The sequence below is a fragment of the Plecotus auritus genome (assembly GCF_963455305.1).
Source record: "Plecotus auritus genome assembly, chromosome: 6".
NCBI classification, from domain to species: Eukaryota; Metazoa; Chordata; class Mammalia; order Chiroptera; family Vespertilionidae; genus Plecotus; species Plecotus auritus.
The window spans coordinates 6,753,119-6,779,002 of record NC_137773.1 but is presented as its reverse complement, the minus strand read 5'-3'; the positions used below and the strand labels follow the sequence as shown (position 1 = coordinate 6,779,002).

General features: G+C 40.0%; 1 protein-coding gene across 2 annotated transcripts in view; it reads left to right on the top strand.

Moving 5' to 3' along the window:
- The first annotated feature begins 1,819 nt into the window (after window positions 1-1,819).
- RANBP17 (RAN binding protein 17) overlaps window positions 1,820-25,884 on the top strand; it is a 234,587-nt gene continuing 210,522 nt past the window's right edge. For both annotated transcript variants that reach the window (XM_080677003.1, XM_080677002.1), the window contains exons 1-6: window positions 1,820-1,974; window positions 10,392-10,538; window positions 13,212-13,302; window positions 15,616-15,782; window positions 18,214-18,279; window positions 24,577-24,681. In XM_080677003.1, coding sequence (XP_080533129.1) covers window positions 1,957-1,974; window positions 10,392-10,538; window positions 13,212-13,302; window positions 15,616-15,782; window positions 18,214-18,279; window positions 24,577-24,681 — 594 coding nt within the window. In that variant the 5' untranslated portion in view covers window positions 1,820-1,956. The remainder of the gene's footprint in view (window positions 1,975-10,391; window positions 10,539-13,211; window positions 13,303-15,615; window positions 15,783-18,213; window positions 18,280-24,576; window positions 24,682-25,884) is intronic.

Sequence of the window (25,884 nt, the reverse complement as noted above, 5' to 3'; positions counted from 1 at the left end):
GCCCCACGAGGTGGAGGCTTGGTAAGCATCCTGGGCTTTTAGCTGTAAGATCTAGAAAGGATCATGATGTAGGAATATAGGCAAAACTGAAATACACCGGAATTTAAAAGGATAAAACCAAGCTTCAATAGGATTAAAGTGATTCACTGGTATTCTGTCTGCCTACTACAATAAGAAAACCTAACCCTTTTTCCTCTTTGGAGAAATCTGGTATCATCCAGAGCATCAACAATTTCCTTCCACATTGTCTGACATTCAATAAGAAATTATGAGGCATGCTTAAAAAAATAGAACCAACTACAAAAAATAAAAAACCAGGAGGACCTAGAGATGATTTGGATATTGGAATTATCAAACAGGGGTTTTCAATAATAGGTTTAAAATGTTCAAGAAAACTGAAGAAAGATGAAATATTTTACCAGAGCCTTGGAATCTACTTAAAGAATGGAAGGGGAGAGAGAAGTCAAATGAAAAATTCTGGAACTAAAAATATTACAACTAAAAATAAGAATTCAATAGAAGGGTTGTATTAGGAGTTCAGATATCACAGAACAGATTCTAATGAGTGAGTGACAGGTTAGTAAAAAATATGCAGATTAAAGCACAATGAGAAAAATTAAAAAAAAAACACAAAAAAGTGTAAAAGGCATATGGAATATTCAAAAAGATCTAACATACATGCAACTGGGTTCCAGAAGAAGAGAGAGAGAAGGGAACAAAAGCAATACTTATAGAAATACTGGCTGAGAATTTTCAAACAAACAAACAAAAAATGAGTTTTTTCTGAATCCCAAGGGGCCTTTTGTCTCCCATGTAGGATAACACACACACACACACACACACACACACACACACACTTACTGCATCACACTCAAACTGCTGTAGACCAAAATGAAAGGAAATTGTAAAGCATCCAGAGGTGGGAAAAGAAGAAGACATAATACCTTCAGAGGGGCAGCAATCAGACTGATGGCTAACTTCTCCACAGAAACAATGGCAACCAGAAATCAAGGGAAACATTTTTTAAACACCGAAAAAAAGGTAAAAAGCCAAAATGGAATTCTATACCCAGCAAAACTATCCTGTAAAAAATGTATGTAAAATAAAGAAATTTGCAAGTTAATAAAAGCTGAGCAGATTTGTCACTCGTCCTGAAGTATAAAGTCTTACAGAAGTTGTTCACACTAAAGTACAATCATCCCAACCAGAGCTGTCAAACTTTTAAGGAGAAATGAAGTGCATCATGGGAGTGAATTGGACCCACTTCTGCTCAAATAAACTCTCATTGCAATGGAATAATTTGGTTTAAAATACAAGTTTATGTTAAATGAAACATAGCCAAGAAGAGGTGAACTATAATTTTACAACTTAACACCATGAAGACACTTTCAGTTTAATTTTAACCAAAAGAAAGGTTAAAAAATAAAAATAAAAAAGGAGGTTGTGCTCTGGCAGTCAGGGGTCAAGGACAGCAGTTAGCGTGTAGGAGTCAAAGGTTATGGCTGATTGTCATGGGAACTGGGCGTTTAGGGGACACTGGAAGTGTGGAGAGGCGGAGGTCAGATGCCATGGGCAATAGTTGTGCTGTAGGGGTTAGGGGTCAAGAATCTGTGGGAGATGTAAAGTCAGGGGTCATGGCTGACAGTCGGGGTGTGGTAGTAGTGCCAAAGGACAGGGGTAGGAGGTAACAGCGGTTGTGGTTGTGCAGGAGACAGTTGAGATTCCCGCTCCCCAGGCCCCGCCCTCCTCGGCCCGCCCCGCCCCGTAGCCCCGCCCCTCACGCCAGGCCCCGCCTCCCCAGCGCCAGGAACGCGGAGGCCGCGCGGCTTAGGCGCAGAGCGAGCCAGCCAGCAAGCGGCGCAGGGACCCCGCGGGCGGCTGGGGCTTCCGCGGCGCCCGCCTCCGCTCCCTCCCCTCGGGCTCTGGGGCCGCGGGCCTGCGCCGCCTCCCGGGAAGATGGCGCTGCACTTCCAGGTCAGTGGCTCTGCGCCGCGGGTCCCGCTCGGTGCCCCGGGAGCGCGGCGGGACTCTGGGGTCTGGGGACTGAGGGCCGAGGAGGCGGCAGAGGCCGCGGGGCCGCGGACCCGCGTCCCGGTGGCCTGGGCTGTATCCCCGGCCCGAGGTGGGGGCGGCCCGAGCCCGCGGGCGGAGGGTGGAGGGCCGAGGCCAGGCTCCGAGCTCGCTCCGCGGGGACGTGCGGACGCGGAGGACCCGCGCGAGGGGCGGCTTCGGAGGCGTCCAGGCAGGTGGGAGCCCGGCCGGGCCGGACCGTCTTCCCGCCGCGTTGCCGGCCGCGGCCCCGTCAGTCCACACGCAGTTGGGACAGAGCTGGAGAGGGGCCCTGGGTCCGCCGAGGAGCGGCGCCCGCAGTTGGACTTTAACTGGCCGAGCGGGCCGGGCTGTCTGCGGGGAGTTGCGAAGGAGGCTCCGCAGCAGCCTCATTGGAGGAGGGACCCGGGCGGGCGCGGGCGCGGGGATGCTGAGGATGCTCAGGAGGAAGGCTCGCGTGTTCGCGGCTGCGCGGGCACGTGCATCCAGGTGTTCATTCAACAAACATTTAGAAAGCCCCCCTCCCCCCACCCGTGTCTCAAGCACTGTGCAAAGTTCTGGGATAAAGGATGACACCATTTTACCATCCTGCCTTCCTTGATTTCAAGATAATTACAGTGCCGGTGGAAAATGATATGATAGAATTAATCCTGGGAACACTGGGAAGGGGCAGCCCACCAAGTGCGTGGCACTGAGCTGCTGTGCTTGGGCAGGAGATGCTTTGAGCTTCTTTGAGTTTCCGTTTGTCCACTTAGGTATTGAATTCCTACTTTGCTGCGCCCTGAAGGAAGATACAGACAGATCTAGCAAAACTTTATGATATCTACTCTCAGGGAACTTGCAGTCTCGTAGGTGTTTTGTGTTGTTTTTTTTTTTTTAATATATTTTTATTGACTGTAGAGGGGGGGGGGTAGAGATAGAAACTTCAATGTTGAGAGAGAATTATTGATCGGCTGCCTCCTGCACTCCCGCCCCCCACTGGTGATTGAGCCTGCAACCCGGGCATGTGCCCTGCCCAGAATTGAACCATGACCTCCTGGTTCATAGGTGATGCTCAACTCAACCACTGAGCCACCCCAGCAGGGCTAGTAGGTCTTGAAAGGATTTTAAGAGTTGGCCATGTGAAGAGGAAGGGAAGGGTGTAGAGGCAAAAGGCCAGTGTGAGCCAAGGCAAAGGATGGTAGAAGAACATGGCACACTGCAGGAAGTTCCCTCTGGCTGGAACATAGGGTTCATACAAAAGGAGGGGAGCAGAGGAGGCTGTGGATATGGGGAGATGACTTGGGAGGCGTAGGCAATTTCTTGATATGGTGACAGTGTATCTAAGTGTCACCTACTTTTTTAGACTTCTTTGAAGGCCCTGTGGCCACACTCATTCCTTATTTCTTTCTCCAAAGGATCTTTTCTTTCTAACCAGCCACCCTCATGTCAGGTCATGGGAAGCTGCAGGGTGTTATGGATTAGGCCAGTGGTCGGCAAACTCATTAGTCCACAGAGCCAAATATCAACAGTACAACGATTGAAATTTCTTTTGAGAGCCAAATTTTTTAAACTTAAACTTCTTCTAACGCCACTTCTTCAAAATAGACTCACCCAGGCCGTGGTATTTTGTGGAAGAGCCACACTCAAGAGGCCAAAGAGCCGCATGTGGCTCGCGAGCCGCAGTTTGCTGACCACGGGATTAGGCGGTGGTGAGCCCCACACATTGCCTTTTGACTCATTGCCATTTTGAGGGTCTCAAGGTCAAAATAATGTTATCATTTGATAAACATGCCCCCTGGGAAATTTTCACAGAAAGAATCTCACAGGGAGGATTTAGGGATTGCAAATAGGTAATCATGTTCATAATTCAGTTGTAACTCTTGAGGTTAATTAAAAACTGTGGTGGAAGTTTGGAACATTTTCAGACTTGTAAAGATGATGATGCATAACAGTAAGTCCCTCCGTCCTGGAAGACTTCTTCCTGCTTAGGGAGAATGTTTGAAAATTAGCTGCTAATGCCAGAACTGCCCATGTTGGTTTTCTAGCAGTGTATTTCACAGCAGCTGTGGACACCTCAAAAGTGGAGTTGGACAAATGAAAGATCAGATAGTTTGGGGGGCCAGAAATGAGCTCCAAAACTTACCTGTTTGAATTCTTCCTGGTCTATAGGATTGTATTTTTGTCCAGTTAACTCAAGGAGCATGAATTAATAATGATAACCAGTGCCTGCCCTAGCTTATATATTCATTGTAGATTTTGAGCCCCACAACTAACTTGAGACATGTGCATATATGTATGTATTTTATTCCTGAAGACACTGGGCCGTAAAACAACTGTGACTTACCCAAGGCTAGGGTTAGACTAAACCTCGTATCTCATAATCCCATGTTCTTTCATATCCATATCTTAGCCAGTCAAACATTATGCTGTTAAGGTGATGAGTAAAGAAGTGGATTTGTGTAAGGTGAGGTTAGGGCACTGCTCCACAATCTTTTTCACATAATGACAGACATAAAAAATGGTAATGGTGTAGCTCATTGACATAAATTGCCCACAGCCAGAAAGAAACCTGGCTGCTGAGAGGGCAGTTGAGATCAATATCAGGCATATTGATAACCCATTTAAGGTATATGCATTCTGGTTAGGCAGCTGTGAGTTAGGGTGTTCTATCCCAAAGGAAGTATGGATCTGGGTTATCTGAGAGGATAGTCCATAAGGGGCAGAGTGAGGAAAGTTTGAACTGGGAACAAGTACAATGTAGGCTCAGTTCATAGACTAAAGGGACCTTGATGAGAATCAAGAGCTAACATTGGGACAGATTTAGAGGACCTAGTTGGTCAAAAAAAAAATTTTTTTTTCTCTCAGGATTGTTCTAGAACCAGGGACTGTAGTCATGCTTCTTAATACCCAGCCAGGCTATCAGATTTGTTCTAGATGTGATTGTGAACTATTATATTTGAACATGATGATGATATGATGAAACAAGGGTTTAGGAATGATTATCCTGGCAGGATGGACTTGAATTGGAGAAACTATAGACAAAAGACCAATATGGTGTTTTACAGTTATCAGTAACTAGAGATTATTTACAATTTACTGTGGATCTGCTGTGTGCCAGACACCAGATTATGCTGTCTCTCATTTTTTCTATCTTAATCTTGACAGTTGTTTTGGAAGGTGGATATTTCAAAATAATATTTTTAAAGTTCAAAAATGAGGATTAGAAAGGTTAAATACTTTGCTTGAGGTCACTTAGTAAGTAAGTGGCAGATTGCAAAGCTTCTACTCTTATTCCCAAAGAAGCCAATGAAGAATCCAGGGCACTGGAGGCCACAGTTAGAAAATATTGTTTTATTGCTCTCCTATCTATGAATATCAGATAGAGGTGTTCAGTCTGAGTCTTTATTTTAAAAGAAATGGTAGGACTTTAGGACAAATTAGGGATGTACCTGGAATTAGCCAGGCTTCGAGGTTTGAGGGCACAGTTCATAAGACTGCCCTCACTTCTGACACCAACAGTGTATTTGGGGGTTTCCCAGAACCACCCTCAGGTTTGATAGTTTATCAAAAGGACTCACAGAATTCACTGAATGCTGTCATACTCATGGTTGCAGTTTATCACCAGCAAAGTTCTCAGAATAAAACTGATTGAAAGAAGAGATGCATAGGGCAGAGTCTGGGAGAATTCCAAAAACCAAGTTTTGTTGTCCTCAAGACTAGTACTCTCCAAGCATATACATGGGGCATTATGCACTGAGTATTGCAAATCAGGGAGGCTCACCAGAGCTTTGAGTTCTGGAGTTTTTATTGGGGCTTCATTATGTAGTCATGATTGATTCATTGCCCATGTGGTTGATCTCAATCTGTTGGGGAAACTGAGACTGTATAATCCAAATTCCCCACCCTAAAACATGGGTTGGCCTTTCTGGTGTGGCCAGCCCCCAATTTAAAATATATGGTGTACCTCCTTCCCCCCCATTCTGAACAAAAACACTCCTATCAGGTATGACATATTATCTCCCAGAATCTGGGGGCAAAGGCCAGACTTTCCTTTGGGCAAGCAGGGCCAAACTCTTAATTAAACAGGAGGGACTAAGGAGAAAGAAGAGCCAAAGATAACATCAAGATTGTAAATCTAGATTCTGGTCTAGATCTCTGAGGCCACTGAAAGAAAACAAAGGGACACTTGAAGTAGAAATCTGTGGGAAATATTTTCAATTCAGTTTCTGATGTTTTGGGGCTGTTTTCAGCATCTTTCTGGATTCCCAAGAGGAAGACATTTGTAGACAAATATAAAGATGGTGAACAGATAGAGTTGATGATGACTGAAGTAAAGGGTAGCAAGATGGCAGGATGGTGAGGAAACGACATGTCGATGGGGTTTTGTATTTGACTCGAAATTGATCATTTGCTCTGTATTTGATCTTGAGCAATATTTGATCTCTCAGCCTCAGTTTCTCTGGAAAATGGGTGTGCTAAAATATGTACTTTGCAGGAGTCTACTTTAAGGATTGGTTTAAAAAATAAAAGGTAGAAATACTGTTATAAACTAGAAAGCACTAAACCAATCCTATCCAATTCATTGCAGAAGGAAGAGTTACAAGAGGCTCAAGAATAAGCCTTCAGGAAAAGATAGTAAGGGAGGAAGAAACAAAGAGTTTGTGGGAAATGAATAACGTCAAGATAAAGGCATTTTCTATTAGTGGTAATCAAGAAGCTTAATTCCAGAAAGCAGGAAAGATATAGGGAAGTAATTGAAAAGAGTTTTAAGTTGAATTGAAGTGGGATTTTCATGGTTCATCGATTTATTTATTTTTATTAGGGGACTATATTTTCCCCTAGAACAAAAACCTTCATTTAGCTTTTTTGAAATATAATTGACAAATAGTAAACTACATATACTTAAACTGTGCAGATGGATGAATTTTGACATATGTATGTACCTGTGAAATCATCACTGAAATCAAGATTATGAACATACCCATCATCCCCCAAAAGTAATGCCTCCTCTTCTCCCTCTCCAGCCAGAAACCACTGATTAGCCTTCTGTGCCGACAGAACCATACAGTACATATTCTTCTTGTCTGGCTTCTTTTACACAGCATTTACCTGTTGATAGATGTATGTGTGGGAATTACCGTATAGAAAGAAGTTACATCATTTAGGGCTAAGTGTATGTCAAGTGCAGAGGCCGGAAATAAATCCAGAATAACTTGGAAGATCCTTATTTAGGCTGTAGGCCGGATTGTGTCATTGTCGCCTAGGCTATGGAATTGGGCGCTGTCTGTTTATATTTGATGGTTACTCTGTGAGAGTTAGGTGATGTCCAGTTCTACTTGTTCTACCCATTAGTTATTTAAATGGGCTTCTAATGTTGATATTAAGCCTTGTAGAGCTTTAATAACTTAAACTTGATTTGTCAGATCAAGAAGGGAGTCATTTCTCTGAGGCATCCTCATGTTAATCATATTCTCTGACAGCTGTGTATAAAACTAAGATGCAAACTTATCAATTCACTGTGAAAAATGAAGTCTTTATAGAGAGGTTCTTTGGAAAGTCAAATGCTAGTCAGAAGATTGCTTGGTCAGTCAGCAATCACCACATTGTGAGTTTAACTATTTTAAATGTTTCGATAAACTTTTCCACCAGAGTAAGGATCTTTGTGTATGTATCCTTTTCTCTGAAAAGATTTAGAAAGCCAGGCATGTGTCCAGTTGTAATAATTCCAGTGAAAGAATAAGGTGATGTTTCCTCCCTTTGTTTCAATCTTTTGGAAGCGAAGTTCAAACCTTTCTCTTTTTATCTTGTGCTGCCTTTCTATGTCTTTCTCCTAGTTTCTGCTGTTGGCAGTCCTTGGTGTTCTGTGGCCTGTAGATATAACTCTGCAGTCTCTGCCTCCTCCTCCACATGACCTTCTCTCTGTGTCTCTGCACCTAAAATGCCCCTCTCCTTTCTCTTTTGAGTCATTAGATTTAGGGCCCACCCTGAATCCAGGATGATCTCATCCCCAGATCCTTTCCTTAAGGATTTGCAAAGACCCTATTTCCAAATAAGGTTACATTCAAAGGTACTAGGGGGTTAGGACTTGGACTTAGTTCAGAAGCCCCAAATCAACATATGCTTACAATTTTCATTTTTATAGATGGAACCATAGAAGTTCTTACAATTTGAGAAAGAATGTAAATTGGTATAGTGTCTGCAACTTGCCTATAATTCCTCCCACCCATCTCTTTAGCTTCATTTGGCATCTCCCCCTTTCTGTCCCTTTCTTTACCAGGCATACTGACCTTTTAATGCCTTGAAATGATTAAGCTCTGTTCTGGGCCCTAGAAAATGCTGTTTTTTTTGCCTGAACTGCTCTCTAATCTCTTTTCATCTGGTTCACTCTTTCAGGTCAGCATAAATGTTATTACTTCAGGCAAGTCTTTTCAAACTCCTTGGATTTGGCAAGTCCCCCTCTTTCTGTACTCTTTTCCATCATAGAGCTATCCTATATAATAAAACCCTAATATGCAAATCAACCAAATGGCAGAACGACCGGTCGCTATGATGCGCACAGACCACCAGGGGGCAGATGCTCAATGCAAGCGCTGCCCCCTGGTGGTCAGTGCGCTCCCACAGGGGGAGCACCGCTCAGCCAGAAGCTAGGCTCATGGCTGGTGAGCACAGTGGCGGTGGTGGGAGCCTCTCCCAACTCTGCTGCAGGCGGGTGGTAAGGAGCGAGGGGTCCTGGACTGCAAGAGCCCGGCCTGCGAGAGGGATGTCTGACTGCTGTCTTAGGCCCTTTCCCCACAGGGAGCGGGCCTAAGCCAGCAGGTGGACATCCCCCACAGGGTCCAGGACTGTGAGAGGGCTCAGGCTGGCCTGAGGGACACCCCCCTCCATGCATGAATTTCATGCCTCTAGTCTATATCTATATCTATATATCTATATCTATATCTATATCTATATATAAAGAAGTAATATGCAAATTGTCCGGGACGCCGTAACATCACGACTGCTCAAGAGGAAGCTGTGTGCGCAGGTGGGTGGGAGGGGACTGCATGGATGGCGCAGGGAACAGGGCCTGCCAGCCATGCATGCCGGCAGTCCCGCCTCTGTGCATGAGCTGCAGAGGAAACACCTTTTCTGACCACTCATTGCTTAAGCTCCTCGTACGCCACTCTAAGTGTTCTTGGTAACTTGGGTAATAAGAATCCAAGAAGGTGATCTAGGGTTTTTCCACCTCACTCCTGGAGGAAAAAACTAAGGTCCGCTGCTGGAGGGGCTAAGAAATGTCATATCCTGCCTTAGCTGGTTTGGCTCAGTGGATAGAGCCTCAGCCTGCCGACTACAGGGTCCAGGTTCAATTCTGGTGTCAGGGCTCATGCAGGAGGCAACCAGTCTAAGTGTCCCTCTCTCATTGATGTTTCTCTCTGTCTTTCCCTCTCCCACGCTCTTTAAAAATCAATGGAAAAATATCCTCAGGTGAGGATAAAAAAAAAAGGAAGAAAGAAAGAAATGTCATATCCTATGAAAGAGACATCTTGAAAATGCCTAAAGAAAGTCATTTTTTTGTGGTGAAGAGACGAGTCCGTGTTGATGAAAACACCTTGGCGGCTGCGGTGGCTGGCAGTGGCGATAGCAGCAGGGTGATGGGGGTGGCGCCTTCCCCTGATCAGCCCGGTCGCCTCCTGCAGTAGGACATCCCCTGAGGGCTCCTGGATTGAAGAGGGTGCAGGTCAGCGAGGGACACCCCCCCTGCTGTGCATGGATTTCGTGCACTGGCCTCTAGTCAATTTATAATTAGACTAGAGGCCTGGGTGCACAGATTTGTGCACCGGTGGGGTCCCTTGGCCTGGCCTGCAGGGATCAGGCAAAACTGGCTCTCCGGCATCCCCCGAGGGGTCCTGGATTGCGAGAGGGCGGTTCTCGGGTGACACACCCCAGAATCGGGCTCCCTTTTTTCTGGTTCTGGGTGCGTCACCCAAGAACCGCAGCTGCTGCATCACCCAAGAACCACAGCTGCCATGTCACCGCAGCTCAGCAGCTCCTGCATTGAGCATCTGCCCCCTGGTGGTCAGTGCACGTCATGGCTACCGGTCGGACCGTCTGCCCCCTGGTGGTCATTGCGCATCATAGCTATCAGTCAGACAGTGGGATGGTCGCTTAGGCTTTTATATATGTAGATAACTTGGAGGTAGGAGATACACCTGTTTTGTTCACCACTGTGACCTTCTAGTAAGTAGTGGCATAGCTCAATGAGCACTTACTGAATTGACGAACACAAGCATGATATTTGCATCCCTTGTTTCCTGTGATTAATACATTTGTCTTATTTTTTTCACTCAAGTAAAATATTGTATTTTTTTCTTTTCAAGAGTTTGGCAGAACTGGAAGTATTATGTACTCATCTCTACATAGGGACTGATCTTACACAAAGAATAGAGGCTGAGAAAGCACTCCTGGAACTTATTGACAGCCCGGAATGTCTCAGCAAGTGTCAACTTCTGTTAGAACAAGGAACAGTAAGTATTTAATAACAGTGATTAATCATGAAAGATCAGTAGATATATGTCATTGGTAACAAACTCATGTAGGTTAGCAATGATGACTGATAGGAATTACCACATGTCTTTTTTTTTTTTTTTTTTTTTTTTTTTTTTTTAAAATATATTTTTATTGATTTTCTACAGAGAGGAAGGAAGAGGGATAGATAGTCAGAAACATCGATGAGATAGAAACATCGATCAGCTGCCTCTTGCACACCTCCTACTGGGGATGTGCCCGCAACCAAGTTACATGCCCTTGACCGGAATCGAACCCGGGACCCTTCAGTCCGCAGGCTGACGCTCTATCCACTGAGCCAAACCGGTTTTGGCCCACATGTCTTTTTACTACAGTTTATTTCACTGACAAATTAATCAGAGAAAGAATTGGAAAAGTCTGAAAGCAAACTTAGAGAAGACCCCAGGAGGTGGAAATAGGCATGAATTGAAAATAGTTTGTGATTCCTTTTGGCCCCTCTTGATGTATCATATCAGTGGACAAAGGTTACATTTTTAGGAAGTTGACTGACAGCTTTAACAAAACAAATTGTAATTGACTGAAACATGAAGGAATGATTCAGAGGAATGCTGACTACCTCCCGCCTCCCTCCCTTCTAGAGTTTTCTAGCCATTCATTCAGCAATTTTTAGCAATATTTAAATGTAAAACCAGGTACTGTACCACCTGCTTGCTTTATGTTTGTGCATTAAAGTAACTCCCAGTTTAGTTGGGGAGACATAGATGTATAAATACAGAGCTCTGAAATAATGCGGTAGGCAATACAGTCAGAGACTATATGGTCTATAGCAGAGGTCAGCAAACTTTTTCTGGAAAGTGCCAGATTGTACTAAATATTTTAGATTTTGCGGGTCAAGAGGCAAAATCAAGGATGTTTTGTAAGTATGTCTATAAGAGGAGAGAAAACCAATTTCCACAAAGTTTTATTGGTGAAATCTAAAATATAATAATAGAGTACAGTGTTTCTTTTGTTTTAAATATGGGTCTATTAAGGAAAAGAATGGAATTATCCTTTTGGGGATAACATTTTGCTTAATAAGTGTTCAAAGTTAATATTTCCTATTGTCAACGTTGATTACAAGTGTTCCTATGTTAATACTGATCTGTAATGAGATTTTACATATTTCATTTTTGAAAATGTCTTTTTATACAGATAGCTTCTGCCACATGTTGATATCAATCCATGAATATATGATTTTAATTAAGCATATTCATCACTTACAAGGGATTTGTAGAATTCTATTAAAACTTCTCTTGATATTTGCCTTTTAGAATGAATACACTGTAGATTAGTCACTTCCAATTGAAGGTTAGGTGGAAGCTTCTCAATTGCTCAGTTAAATGGATTTTAAAATATGGATATTTCTTTTTCATTTGCATCACAATCTGAAAAAATGCTGCTAGAACTAGTTTGAGCTCAGAAAATAACTCAGGAATAGAGATCTTGCTACTTATTTAACTTTTGACTGTGGAAGTATATAAAGCGGTTTGCTATTACTTGTGATTCAAGCAACATCACTTGTTACTGAAGTGACTTTACTGCATTTTAAGTTTCATAAATAAATACTAAACACTGTTTGCCTTCTAGGCACTCTATAGCTTTAGGTTGACTTCATTAAGAGACATCAAATGTGCAGCAAAAGCTAGTTTCCAAAGGCATTTAGTATTCAACAATAGTGGCTTAGAATGGTTCTTCTCATTCAGAAAAATTTCAATCTCAGCCCTGAGTTAAAAAAAAAAAATTATAATGAAACTTTACCACTGCTAAGCTATTGAACTGTGTGATGGGAAAAGTCAGGGTTTTCAGCTACTATTTCTGATAGAAATTTACAGAAGTGAAGATAAGTTCATGAAAATGAATTGAAGTTTACAGTTAACACCACTGATTAACACTGATAGATTCAAATATTTATTACAAAGTATCTACTGATAATTAATACAGTGAGTAACCATAGGCTTTTAGATTCTTACATTTTTAGAAGCTTTGTAAATTTGTCCAGCAGCTCTTTTCTGCTTCATATATTTTTACTGCCACTTGTGACACATCTTAGCAGATACTACTTTAGGTTGTACAGATTTAGTATTTTCTCAACATCTTTAGGAATATTCTGTCTTATAGTTTCACAGACTCTTTATAGAGATTAACTCTTCAGTCTTTTCAAACTTAGCATTGATTTCTGGAATAAGCAGTATGGGCAGTGTTAGTAACTTCTGTCAACTCAGCAAAAACTAAGGAGAACCTTCTATCATTTCCCTTGTTCGAAATCTGCTCTTGGTATTGCTCAGATGTCTTCAACTGTTTGAGCATTGTTCTCACCGAAAGACTAGTGATCTGAAGTTTATTTTCTCTGCATGTATCACTTTGGCTACTGCAATAAAATAATGGTGATTTGATGAACTATTTTGCTAAGTGGCTTTCCTTGCTTTGAAATTTAACTTGGATTGCAGCCTTATTTTCTGTTTTTGTGAAGAAATTCTGCTGTGATGAGATACGTTGTTTTAAATTGTATACTTTTGCTGACTGTTGGTTTCATGTGAAAAGTTCTCATTATTGCTTAGGAAAAGTTCCTACTATAGAGTTTTGATTACTCTAATTTCATTTGTAATGATAATAAATTTTATTATCCTTTACAGACATCCTATGCTCAGCTCCTTGCAGCCACATGTCTTTCAAAACTTGTTAGCCGAGTCAGTCCTTTGCCAGTGGAACAGAGAATAGATATCAGTAAGTGGTTTAAAAAGCTTTTTATCAAGTTGTATTTTAAAAATATTTTTCCTTTTAAATATGTTAACTGTTTATGCAAATTATTTGATTGTGTTATTTTTTAAAGACGAGTGGTCAAGTCTCTGCTACCCATCTAGTGATGAACAGTGATGTATAACAATATGTAATCAAAAAAGCATTTGTTTAAATTAATAATAAATAATAACTAGCATTTCAGTTTGTATGCTCTTTACTAAGGTTTGCACTATCTCATTTTATCCACCAAACTTATAAGGTGGGCAGTGTTGTTCCCTTCATTTTATAAATGAGGAAATTAGATTTGATAGGCTCTGTAATGTGTCCAAGATCTCACAGCTAGGAAGAAATAGAGCTGTGATTTAAAACCACACAATCTTGTGGAGTCCATAGTCTCTTAGCCTTGTCTTAACTTCATATACAACAGAATGATAGAAAAGTCAATTCTCCAGTATTTCTCAGGATGCTATATCAAAATTATCTGTGATGCATGTAAAATCAAAGCAAATTAATGCTTATTAGGAAGACATTGTGTACGTGGATGAACAGTACTTGAAACAGTACAGTTGGAAACTGATTCTATAAAGTAGCAATATATTTTTCAGGAGTTATGCCTTTTTAAGGTGTGTGTGTGTGTGTGTGTGTGTGTGTGTGTGTGTGTGTGAATTTGCTTTTCATATGGACAAAGCTTAATAATTGAGGGATGGTATTTTTAAAAATCTTTTTTCAAGATTAGAAATGGGTTATTGATTGATTTCTGCTTTCTTTTGGTCTCAAGGTTCACATGATTCATATTTGTGTACCAGAAAAATAAAAATATGAATGATGAATCTTTAGACTCACTTTTGAATGGTCAGATCATGTTATTTTCCTTATCTGTCTGACTAATATTTTTCTAAGCAGCCAGAGTCACAGACACTGCAGAAACCTAGAGGATTTAAACATTATAAGCCTAAGTCATAAAACATTGTTTTTGTTTGACACACACACACACACACACACACACACACACATACACACTCATTTTAAATTGACTTTATTTTTTAAAGCAGTTTTAGGTTCACAGCAAAATTGAGCAAAAAATACAGAGTTCCCCTATGCCTCTTGCCCCCACACATGTATAAACTTCCCCATTACTAGCATCTCGCACCAAAGTGGTACATTTGTTACAATTCATAAACCTACATCTACATAATTAATACCCAAAGTCCATAGTTTACCTTAGGGTTCACTTTTAGTGTTGTGTATTCTATGGGTTTGGATAAATGTATAATGACATATATCCCCATTATAATATTATACAACATAGTTTCACTGCCCTAAAACTGTGTTCTGTGTATTCATCCTTTCCTCCCCTCTAATCTCTGACAACCACTGATCTTTTTACTGTTTCCAGAACATCATATAGTTGGGATTATACATTGTATAGCCTTTCAAATTCATTTAGTTAGTAATAGGCACTTAAGTTTCTTTTATGTGTTTTCATGGTTTGGTAGCTCATTTTTTTCTTTTTTCTTTTTTTTAGCACTAATATGCCATTGTTTGAATGTAGCACAGTTTATCCTCTCACCTACTGAAGAATAACTTGATTGCTTCCAGGTTTTGGCAATCACGAGTAAAGCTGCAGTAAAGCAGTTTTTTATGTGGACATACGTTTTCTCCTTGGGTAAATATCAAGGAAAGTGATTGCTGTGTCGTATGGTTAAGTATATGTTTAGGTTTGGAAGAAATTACCAAGCTGTCTCCCAATGTGGCTGTACCATTTTGCATTCTCACCCGCAGTAAAGGAGAGTTCTTGTTGCTCTACAGCCTTGCCAACATTTGGTGTTTTCCGTGTTTTGCATTTTGGCCATTTTAATAGGTATGTGGAAGTTAGTATCTTACAGTTGTTTTAATTTGCAGTTGCCTAAAGACATAGGATGTTCAACATCTTTTCAAATGCTTATTTGCCACCTGTATATTTTCTTCGATGAGGTGTATGTGTGTACGGCTTGGTTCACTTGGCCTGTTTGGAGTTTTCTATGTTCGCTTAGCACTTTTTTTTCTGTAAGAAATCATGCGAAAGCAGAAGTGACATTTGCATTTTACTCAAATTATCCCTTAACATATCAATTGAATTGGAACAAGTTTTCTTTTTCAAAATAAGTCTTATAATAGAATTGAGGATATAAGTAAGTACATAGCTTAAAGGGAATAACTTTTTGTCAAAGAACGTGTCATCACCACCTGTTTTTCTTCCCCTGATTAACATTATGTTAGTGAAGAGTCCACAAATGATCACAGAACATTTTCTTACAGGAAACTACATTCTTAATTATGTGGCATCACAACCCAAGCTGGCTCCCTTTGTCATCCAAGCCCTTATTCAAGTCATTGCTAAAATCACTAAATTGGGATGGTTTGAAGTTCAAAAAGACCAGCTTGTCTTCAGAGAAATTATTGCTGATGTGAAGACATTTCTTCAGGTAAAAAGGCATTATAACATTATTTAGAGCATCATTATTTGGTTTAAAAACTGCTCTTTTTAAAGCTGTATGGTTTGTTTTGTGGCCATCAGTACCATATTAATTATGATTTATCCTTTATTTTTTATTGCCAGTAAATGAGGACCTTGCCATTATATAACTTCCAGATAAGAAGAATGCAAATTACAATGTTTTCTAATTTCAAAAGTGTATACTCTGTCATTTCTAACATGTGTATGTATGTACTGCATATATACAAAAAAAGCATATAATGTTTTCGGGTTTTGCTCATTACATCTCTGTGAAGTGGATTTCATCTTATAAATGAGAAAACTGAGGCAAAGAAAAGTTAAGTAATTTGCTTAAGGTTGTACAGTGACCTAGTAATGCATAGAGCTAGCATTTCAACAAGTTTGCTAACTTAAGGTATATAAATATATATATACACCCAAATATATTTAATTTTTACTATATACCACATTGACTATATTAGTTTTTCAAGAATGTTTTCAACCTAAGTGATTAAAGTTTTGGGAAACCTGAGTCTGTATTTCCTGTCCTATATAACTCTTAGATGACCCTTATGCTCTGCTCAGTAACATTCAGGTGTTTAAAGATATGTATTTTTTCATACAAATATTAACCCTACTTGCAAGAAAAGTACTTTAGCTAGCGCTATGCTGAAAAAGCAGTGATCTGTTAAAATTCTCGAGAAAAATCTGGCAGTTTGGATTAATTTAGAGATGGTTCAGTATTGGTTTATTGGCAATTAGGGGAAATTTGGACTTTATGAGATTCTATTTCTTATACAGTAACTTTAAAATTTAATCCCCGTGTAAGATGTAACTCCATTATATAGTGCAATGCTGGAAATCTCAGAAAATAAAATACTAGACTGTGTGCTTTTACTCTGATGTGCACTGACCAGCAGGGAGAAGATGCTCAATGCATAGGCATGGAAACATGGAACATACCAATGAATCTCAGAGGGAAGGGAGGGGGGGAGGGCGGGGAGAGATTAACCAAAGATTTTATATGCATACTAGAGGCCCAGTGCATGGATTTGTGCACTGGTGGGGTCCCTCGGCCTGGCCTGTGGGGATCGGGCCAAAATCAGCAGTCCGACATCCCCCGAGGGGTCCCGATTGCGAAAGGGCGCAGGCCTCTAGTTTTGTTATAATGTTGATGAGATGTAGTAGGGACTTAACTCTTGTTTATATCCCTGGTAGGGGGCATATAGGAGGCAGCCGATTAAAGTTTCTCATCCGTGTTTCCATCTCTTTCCCTATCTCTCTAGAAATCCATAAAAACATTTTTTTTTAATGCCAGCTAAACTAAACAGTGTACCTAGTGACTCAGCTATTTTATATTCAGGGCAGACTTTTTCTCTTGTCATAGACCAGTACCAAACCATTCTCAGATTAGAATGGATTTGCAGGCCACCAACGGATTCATGGACCAGCAGTCACTCAGGGAACCACACTTGGAGGAGTGTAGGCCTGGTGTACGCAGAGGATGGATGCGTCAGTAACAGGAAACCTGTAGCTCAGTTCAAGCAGTTCAGATTGTCTTAAAGAATTAAAATGGAAAAATCAGGGCTTATTTCTTTTGTTTATATTTTAATTATGAGATAATTTGAACTTAATTACACGTAGTGGCTCAGTGTTAGTAGAATTCTGTGATAGGAAATGACCAACTATACAATTAAAACTTGAAAAGCGTTATCATCTATGCTAGTGTTTTTTTATGATTATACTATAATTAGATGCTGCATTTATTTCCTACTTCCAGTCTGAGTTTGAAGTAGGGTAATTTGTTAGTAATGTGCACATGAAATCTGAATTTTGATTTGAAATTTTTGATATTAAATTGGAAGTTGATTACCTTAAAAGCATCATAGAAGATATAAAACTGTATGCCCATTATGGATACATAACAAATGCATACATATCCACTACTAAATAGTATTAAAAGGGACTTAGTGATCTTATCTGATACTGGGTTGAGGGATTTAAATTAGTTTCTAAGCCGTTTATTATTTACTGAATGCAGCTATCTCAGTAGACTTCAAGCAAATTTATAGAGCTGAAAAGTGTTTTTCGTAATGTTCTTATGAAAAGTATTAAACCAAACTTATATTTTGAGGTTTAGCTTATTATAAGTCCTAGGTGCTGAAAAATTTTGTAGGGTATCACAGTTCTAAGAGGTGAGCTTTTATCCCACTCAGCTCTAAATTTATCCTCTAAAAATGAACTTGAAATTCTTTTTATTTGTGGACTTTATGTGTGATTTTTCTACATATTTTAATAGATATATGATTAAAAAAACGTGATGTTTCAGTATTTAATTACTTGTAAATATTACCTGGTTTACACTGTAAGAACCAATCACATGTCACCAATTAGTCTAAACTTTGTTATTTTCTCCGAAGGGTACCGTGCAACACTGCATAATAGGAGTAATAATCCTTTCAGAATTGACTCAAGAAATGAACCTGGTAAGCCTTTCCATCTAATGGTGACATTTGAGTTTGCTAAGTGATGCTGTTTCTTTGATATAAAATCTTTATGTTGCATAAAACTCTGAATAGTCAAGTCTTTTTCTGTCTATTGGTGAGATAAGTATTGGAACACTTTCATTGTTACTGAAAATAACAGCAATAGTAGAAAGGATTACAAAGAACAGGGAATTAGACATGGACCTTGCTCCATGGTAATTGAAGAATTGTCCTTTTGTGTTCTGTATACATAGTAATATACTAACCATAAGAAATAAATTATATGGAGTATAATTTACTTGCTTACAAATAGAAGAGAAGTGGTTTGGTGAATTGATATGCAACAATGGATACACAGCAGGACTCATCAGAGAACAGGCCTTGGCACTTTGCCACTTGCTAGCATGGGTTTTCTCCCCATACAAGTTTTCAGAAGCTACGCCTCCCCCCAGTGGTGTCTTTATGAGCTCAGCAGCTGAGCACATTGTCACCTGCTCCTATTCACTTTGTACTTAATTAACATGGTTCTAAACAGAATAAAAGCAGAAGTTGGGTTCTATATGGAATGTTGTAATCAAGGTGAATGTAGTGATTTTATATAAAAAGTGTCATCTTTAATGGTCTTTGCTTGTATGTATATATATATATGTGTGTGTGTATATCCACATATGTACATGCATGTATTTACATACACACATGCATGTAGGGAGAAAGCTTGCCCAGGACTACTTACCAACGCCCTTTGGCGAGACAGTATAGTTTCTGTGTGTAAAAAATTCCAAAATAACTATTTTCTACTTGTATTCAATCAGGAATTAGAAAGTATTTCTAGATTTATTGGGAAGGATTTTTTAGATATAAAGTGATTTCTTAATTTACCTCCCAGAGTATGTAAAGATTTCTTGCCTCATGGATGTGTGTCAATATCTATGATGTATCTCCAGAACTAATAGTAATAGTACCTGAAAAAGAGTTACTATGTTGGCAGGGACGTTATGACCAGGACTTTGGCTAATCCTATTAGACTCTGTAAATATGTCTGAGGACTGACTCTAACTTTCTTTTAAAAATATATACCCTGTTTTCCCGAAAATAAGACAGTGTCTTATATTAATTTTTGCCCCCAAAGACACGCTAGGTCTTATTTTCAGGGGATGTCTTATTTTTCCATGAAGAAGAATACGGTACACATTTATTGTTAAATGAAAATAAAGGAAATTTATTACCTGTATACGGTACGGTAGTACGGTAGTTGTCAACACAAACCAGACAAACTGTGAATCCTACAGTATCAAGAATTTACTCATTTATTCAATGACAATCATGTCATCATCTTCTGGAACATCATCATAACAATCCAATTCCTGAATTTCCTGGTGAATTTCTTGAGACTCCATTTCTTTCAGAATCAGTGGACCAAATCTCTCATGTTTAGCAATAGCACTGTCTTTAAATGAGTACTTCTTGTCAAGGTAGCCTGCTCGCAGTGCATTTGCAATGCAACTGTCAGTGATTTTCTCCCATGAATTCTTCACCCAAGTCACAACTTCTTGCAGTTTAGGTTTCACAAAGTTTCCACGCTGATTTCTCTCCATTCTATTTTCAATGTAGTCATTAATTTCCATGTGCAAATTGTCTTTGAATGGCTTGTTTATTGCAATATCAAGAGTCTGGAGATAGGCCGTCATTCCTGCGGGAATCATTATCTGATCTATTTTTCTTTCGTGAAGAAATGTCTTCATGTCTTTAGCGTGGTGAGTGCTGGCTGCATCCCAGACTAGCAGACCTCTTTGGCTCCCTCGCATAACAAGCGGCAGCATTAAATCGACCCACTACCTTATAACTGCTTGTGTAGCCCAGGCTTTTTCAGTTTCAAGAATAAAAACGCACAAAACACGTTCAATCTTTTCCTTCTTGCCCTTAGAAATGATTAAAGGTGGGATTTTAGTGCCATCCAGACGAATTTCCAAAATACAGGAAACACGTGCACTTTCGTAAGCAGTGGAGGGAATGTACGCTAAGGAGGCACCCCGCTGTTCAATTGTTGTTTGAGATGATTGGCCCATAAACACTGCAGTTTCATCCATAGCAATCATGTTGGAAAGATTGTATTTAGAGAAGTCAGCATCATCAATAAAGGACTTGAATGCAAGTGCTCGCTTAATAACTTGAGTATCTCCCAACCTAAACAATGTTGTAGATCTTCTTAAAGACAGTTCACTTCGCTGAAGGAAATTATCCAGCCAGTGTTGTGATGCTTTGAAGTCTTCGGGGGCTATGTCAAACTGTGGTGCCATTGCAAGGGCAAATTCTTGAATCTGAGCCCTATTCACAACCAAAGCCTTTGCTCTCCTGTCAGCAACCCATTCACAGATCAGGTCTTCCAGCTCAGAAAATAATGGTTGCCGACCTGATCCACACTTGCGCTTTTTAGCATTTCCCTTGTCCACTTGTTCAATGAGGTTACCATACTCTGCTCGCCATTTTCGGACCAATCGGATACTCAACATCTTCTCTTTGCAGAAAGCAGTAAGATTTTGGCCCCAAGAGTCTTCCACGATTCCTTTCTTGTACTCCACGGAGTAGCTTTTTCTTTTTGCGCTCATTTCTAGGGGTAAAAAAAAAAGGAATTGGGGTATCAAGGTGGGGGGAGGGGGATCACTCAAAATGACACGGGGGATCAGAGGGGGGAATCAAAATGGCACAGGAGAATCAGAGGGGGGATTACCATTTTAGTAACCCCTTTTGATCCTCCTGTGTCATTTTGATTGTCCCCTCTGATCCTCCTGTGTCATTTTGATTGCCCCCTCTGATCCTCCTGTGTCATTTTAAGTGATCCCCTCCCCCCACCCCTGTGCCACTGAGCACCTTCACCAGACATCCCCCCTACCCCTTTATCAGACATTTACCCCCTGGGGCCTGCCTGGGGACTGTCACTGGGCTTGCTGGGGCCTGGATCTGGGCTGGAGCAGGGTCTGCCACTGAGTGAGAACCTTCTGTCATCATGAAGGCGGCCGCGAGCATCAGGTAGTGTCACCAGAGACAGACCAGCACTCACCACCTTCGCTGCGTCCCGTCCGCTCTAATCCTCCTGTTCTTCTACACGCATCTGCGAAAGTCTCCTCCTCTCTTCCGCCCCGCGCTCACCACTCATTCCGACCTCCGCTCCGCCTCCACACAGCAGTGACGTCAGGACTCCGTGTAATGTCACTGGTTGCTAGATGCCAGTCGGGGCGGCCCTAGCGACCAGTTTACGGTAAATTAATTTTCATTCTGAGACAGAGCCTGGGGGCCTTATTTTCGGGGGATGCCTTATATTTCACTCAGAAGGCAACCTGTAAGTAGGTCTTATTTTCGGAGGATGTTTTATTTTCGGGAAACACGGTATTTAGAAATAACTTTAGTATGAATATTTTATCTCAGAACAGTGAAGAGAATAGTACAGCAATGCAATGTATCCATTACCTAGCTTACACCACCAGCTTTTTGCTCATCCTAAAAACCAGCATTTACTTTTTCCATTTCCTACTTCATAGTATGCTAGGACTGCAGACTGCCCTGGTCGTCAGGGTTTTCTGTGTGTAGATTGTTACTAAGATAAGACCAGGTAATACAGAGTTCTAATAAAAGTATGATTCAGAGAGCACCCAAGTTGTTGTTTTTTTAAATAACTATCTAAAACTTTATTTAGAAAATTTGGGAGTATAATACAAAGAAGTTTCTTCTCAACCACCATTTGATAATAAGTTGCTGACATGGCCCCAGAATACTTTAGTGTATTTCTTACACACAAGGACATTCTCCTATATAACCATAATACAACCATTAAAATTAGAAAATTAAATGACATATTACTGTTATCCTCACACTCCATTTAAATTTCACCATTTGTCCCAGAAAAGAACTGGTTTAGGATCATGCATCTCATTTATTAGACATGTTTTATTAGTCTCTATCAATCTGGAAAATTTCCTCAATCTTGCCTTCACTTTCAAGATCTTGAAATTTGTGAAAGTTAATTGTTTGTCCCTCAATTTGGGATTGTCTGATGATCCTTCATTATTAGATTCAGATTATACATATTTGTTAAGAATATAGCAGAAGTGACACTGTGGTCTTCTCATTGTCACCTGCCTGGAAACAAATGATTTGATTTGTTATTTTACTAATGATGTTCACTTTGGTTCACTTGATTAAGACTGTCTCTACCAGGCGTCTCCAATTGTAGATTTACTCTTTCCCCTTTGTAAATAGTAAGTATTTTATGGAGAGATACTTTAAAACTCCGAAAGAACATTATGGTAAGTGAAATAAGCCAGGCAGAGAAAGATAAATATCACATGATCTCACTCATTTGTGGAATATAATGAACAACATAAACTGATGAACAAAAATAGATCCAGAGACAGAGAAACATCAATCAGAACATCAAAACTCAGGGAAGGTAGGGGACAGTGGGGGTAAGGGGGAGAGATCAAGCAAAGGACTTACATGCATGCATATAAGCCTAATCAATGGACACAGACAACAGGGGGGTGGGGGCATGAATGGGAGGTGGGGGTAATGGGGGAATTAGGACACATATGTAATACCTTAATCAATAAAGACATTTAAAATAAAACTCCGAAAATACCTAATTTTTCATCAGTTTCAATTTATTCATTTATTTATATTGGTATGGTTTCTTAGTTTCCTGTTTTATTTAACAGGTTATAATTTGTTATTGACATATTTTGATGCTCAAAATTTCCCCAAATTTGGCCAGCAGGAATCCTTTCAAGCTAGTTTCTATCTCCACTTGACATTTACTTACCATGGGTTGATGCTCAACCACTGAGTCATACTGGCCAGGCTTATTCTGCTTTTTCAGAAGCAAATTCTACTATTCCTGGAGTGTATTCAATATATAATCATCAAGTAGTAAAATACCTTTGCCTACATGGTAAAGGCATATAGATATGTAGTAGAAAATGGGTCCACAATTTTTCATCTCAGAAAATTGAATGTCTAAATGAATACTCTAGTAAAATAAGCAAAGAAAGTGGTTTATTCTACCAAGTAGCAAAAGGAATGCTCTAATCCAGTGGTCGGCAAACTCATTAGTCAACAGAGCCAAATATCAACAGTACGATTGAAATTTCTTTTGAGAGCCGAAAACCGACTTCTGTGCATGGGCCACGAAGTTTCAATCGCACTGTATGTGCCTGCACATGGTATTTTGTGGAAGAGCCACACTCAAGGGGCCAAAGAGCCGCATGTGGCTCACGAGCCGCAGTTTGCCAACCACTGCTCTAATCCATGGTGTTAATTTTCAGGTTTCAGACTTCACTTTGTTTGCTCTTTTCTATTGATAAATGGAAATATTAATGATATTAATAGTATTGTTTTGACCATATATATTTTAGAGGTTTAAGAACTAGTCTTAGTAAATTTATTCTTAATAATTATTTATCATTAATAAAATATTCAGAGAGAATATAGAAATATCACTTATATAGAAGAATTTTTATGTAACTGATTCAGTTTGCTGATTTACAGAAAGTTAGAATTTGAAGATCATCTTAGAGATTTCTCATTTTAAAGATGGAGTCTGAGGAACAGGGAAGTTGTTACTTAAATGCGAAATATGGTACATGATTCAGGAGTTGATAGTCTTAGTATCTGTCTGTTATCATGCATTGGGTGGGGTCCTTTGGCCTGGCCTGCGGGGATCGGGCTGAAACTGGCTCTCTGACATCCCCTGAGGGGTCCTAGATTGCGAGAGGGCAGTTCTCGGGTGACGCACCCCAGAATCGGGCTCCCTCCTCTCTGGTTCTGGGTGCGTCACCTGAGAGCCGCAGCTGCCAAGTCACTGCAGCTTAGCAGCTCCTACGTTGAGCGTCTGCCCCCTGGTGGTCAGTGCGCATCATAGCTACTGGTCAAATGGTCAGTAGGCTTTTATATATATAGATATAGATATAGATATAGATATAGATATAGATATAGATATAGATATAGATGTGTTTATATTGCCTTTGAAAGTATAGCCATTTCTGGTTTTTAATTTTGGGATCAGTATGGTTTATAGAAAGAGCACTCAATTAAAACAATCCAGAAACCTGGGTTCTGACCATGGTTCTACCATTAACTTTTTTAGTAACCCTAAGCAAGTCACTTAGCTCAGTAGATTTTTAAAAGTCCTTTTAGCTTGATATTTTATGATTCTTTAATTATTATTCCCATCCCTTTTCTTAATTAGTAAATTTTGTTTTGCTATTTGATAAGTCTGGTCAAATAAATTCATCTTGATCTTTTTAGGTTGATTATTCTAGACCTTCAGCAAAACACAGGAAAATAGCTACCTCATTTCGTGACACTTCTCTCAAAGACATCTTAGTGCTAGCATGCTCTCTTCTAAAAGAGGTAAGTTATTTAATAATGCAATATCCTATTAGAGTATTTAGGAAATTTTAAGTTTCAAAAGAATTTCAAGTGAGTCCTCCTCCCCGTTTTGCGTTTTGAAGAGTTGTAGGCAACCTTAATATAGTAGATTTGCCAAATCTGTAAGAGGTTCCAAAAAATCCACCTTTACTCACTAGGAATATAGTAAAATAAAATCCAAAGAGCATTGAATAACTTGTCTTTGGGTAGTAGTTTCATTGTCTTCCTACTGTAGATTATTTATTGCAGAAGCTAATTGGGACTTAGTTTCTTTATTGCCCTACCCATATTTTAATGGGGTGTAGCTGAACAATGAAATGACAGTAGGTTTTCCTAATTCATCAGCTGTCAATATTTATTCATGGTTGAGCCAAGATAGTTTACTTTTAATAATTTCTTAGGGAAATATTTTCCCATTTGCTACTTTGTGCCATATTGGTCATTAGGGATAGATAGTAGGATTTATGATTCCATTGTGTTCTCTTATAATATAGGGCTCCATTATGCTCAAGCTTGTTAATTGGGATAGTACAGCATTTCCCAACATATGTTCCACTAATCACTATTTTGTACTTATTTCAGTTCTGTAATTTAGTAACATGATAACTCCCATAGGAGGCCAGGCTGAAAGGTCCTGTTATTTTAAAATGTAGGAAAGAAGATGGAATAGTAAAATGACCTCCTTTGTACCCTTAAACCAGTTAGTAGTAACTGGTTAAACCAGTCTTGTTTCAGCTCTATCCCTAGCCTAGCAACTTTATTTCTTTTTGTGTTATTCTTGAAGCAGAATGCCAAACTATATCATTTCCTCCACAAATATTTTATGGTGTATCTCTAGGACAGCCATGGGCAAACTACGGCCCGCGGGCCGGATCCGTCTGTTCTATCCGGTTCTCTTGCTCTCCCCTCCGCTCCTTTACTTTGAATTTATATTAGTTCACACAAACACTCCATCCATACTTTTGTTCCGGCCCTCCGGTCCAGTTTAAGAACCCATTGTGGCCCTCGAGTCAAAAAGTTTGCCCACCCCTGCTCTAGGAGGTAAATCTATTCTGGTTGTGTCAGGAGGGACATTAGTTGGGGGGGAGGTTAGGATTGGTCTCTAGAAGCTTGTGAGTGTCCTCCCACATTCAGACAGCTCAGAGAACCTTTCTCAGCTGAATAGGGATAATTTATGCCTGAAAG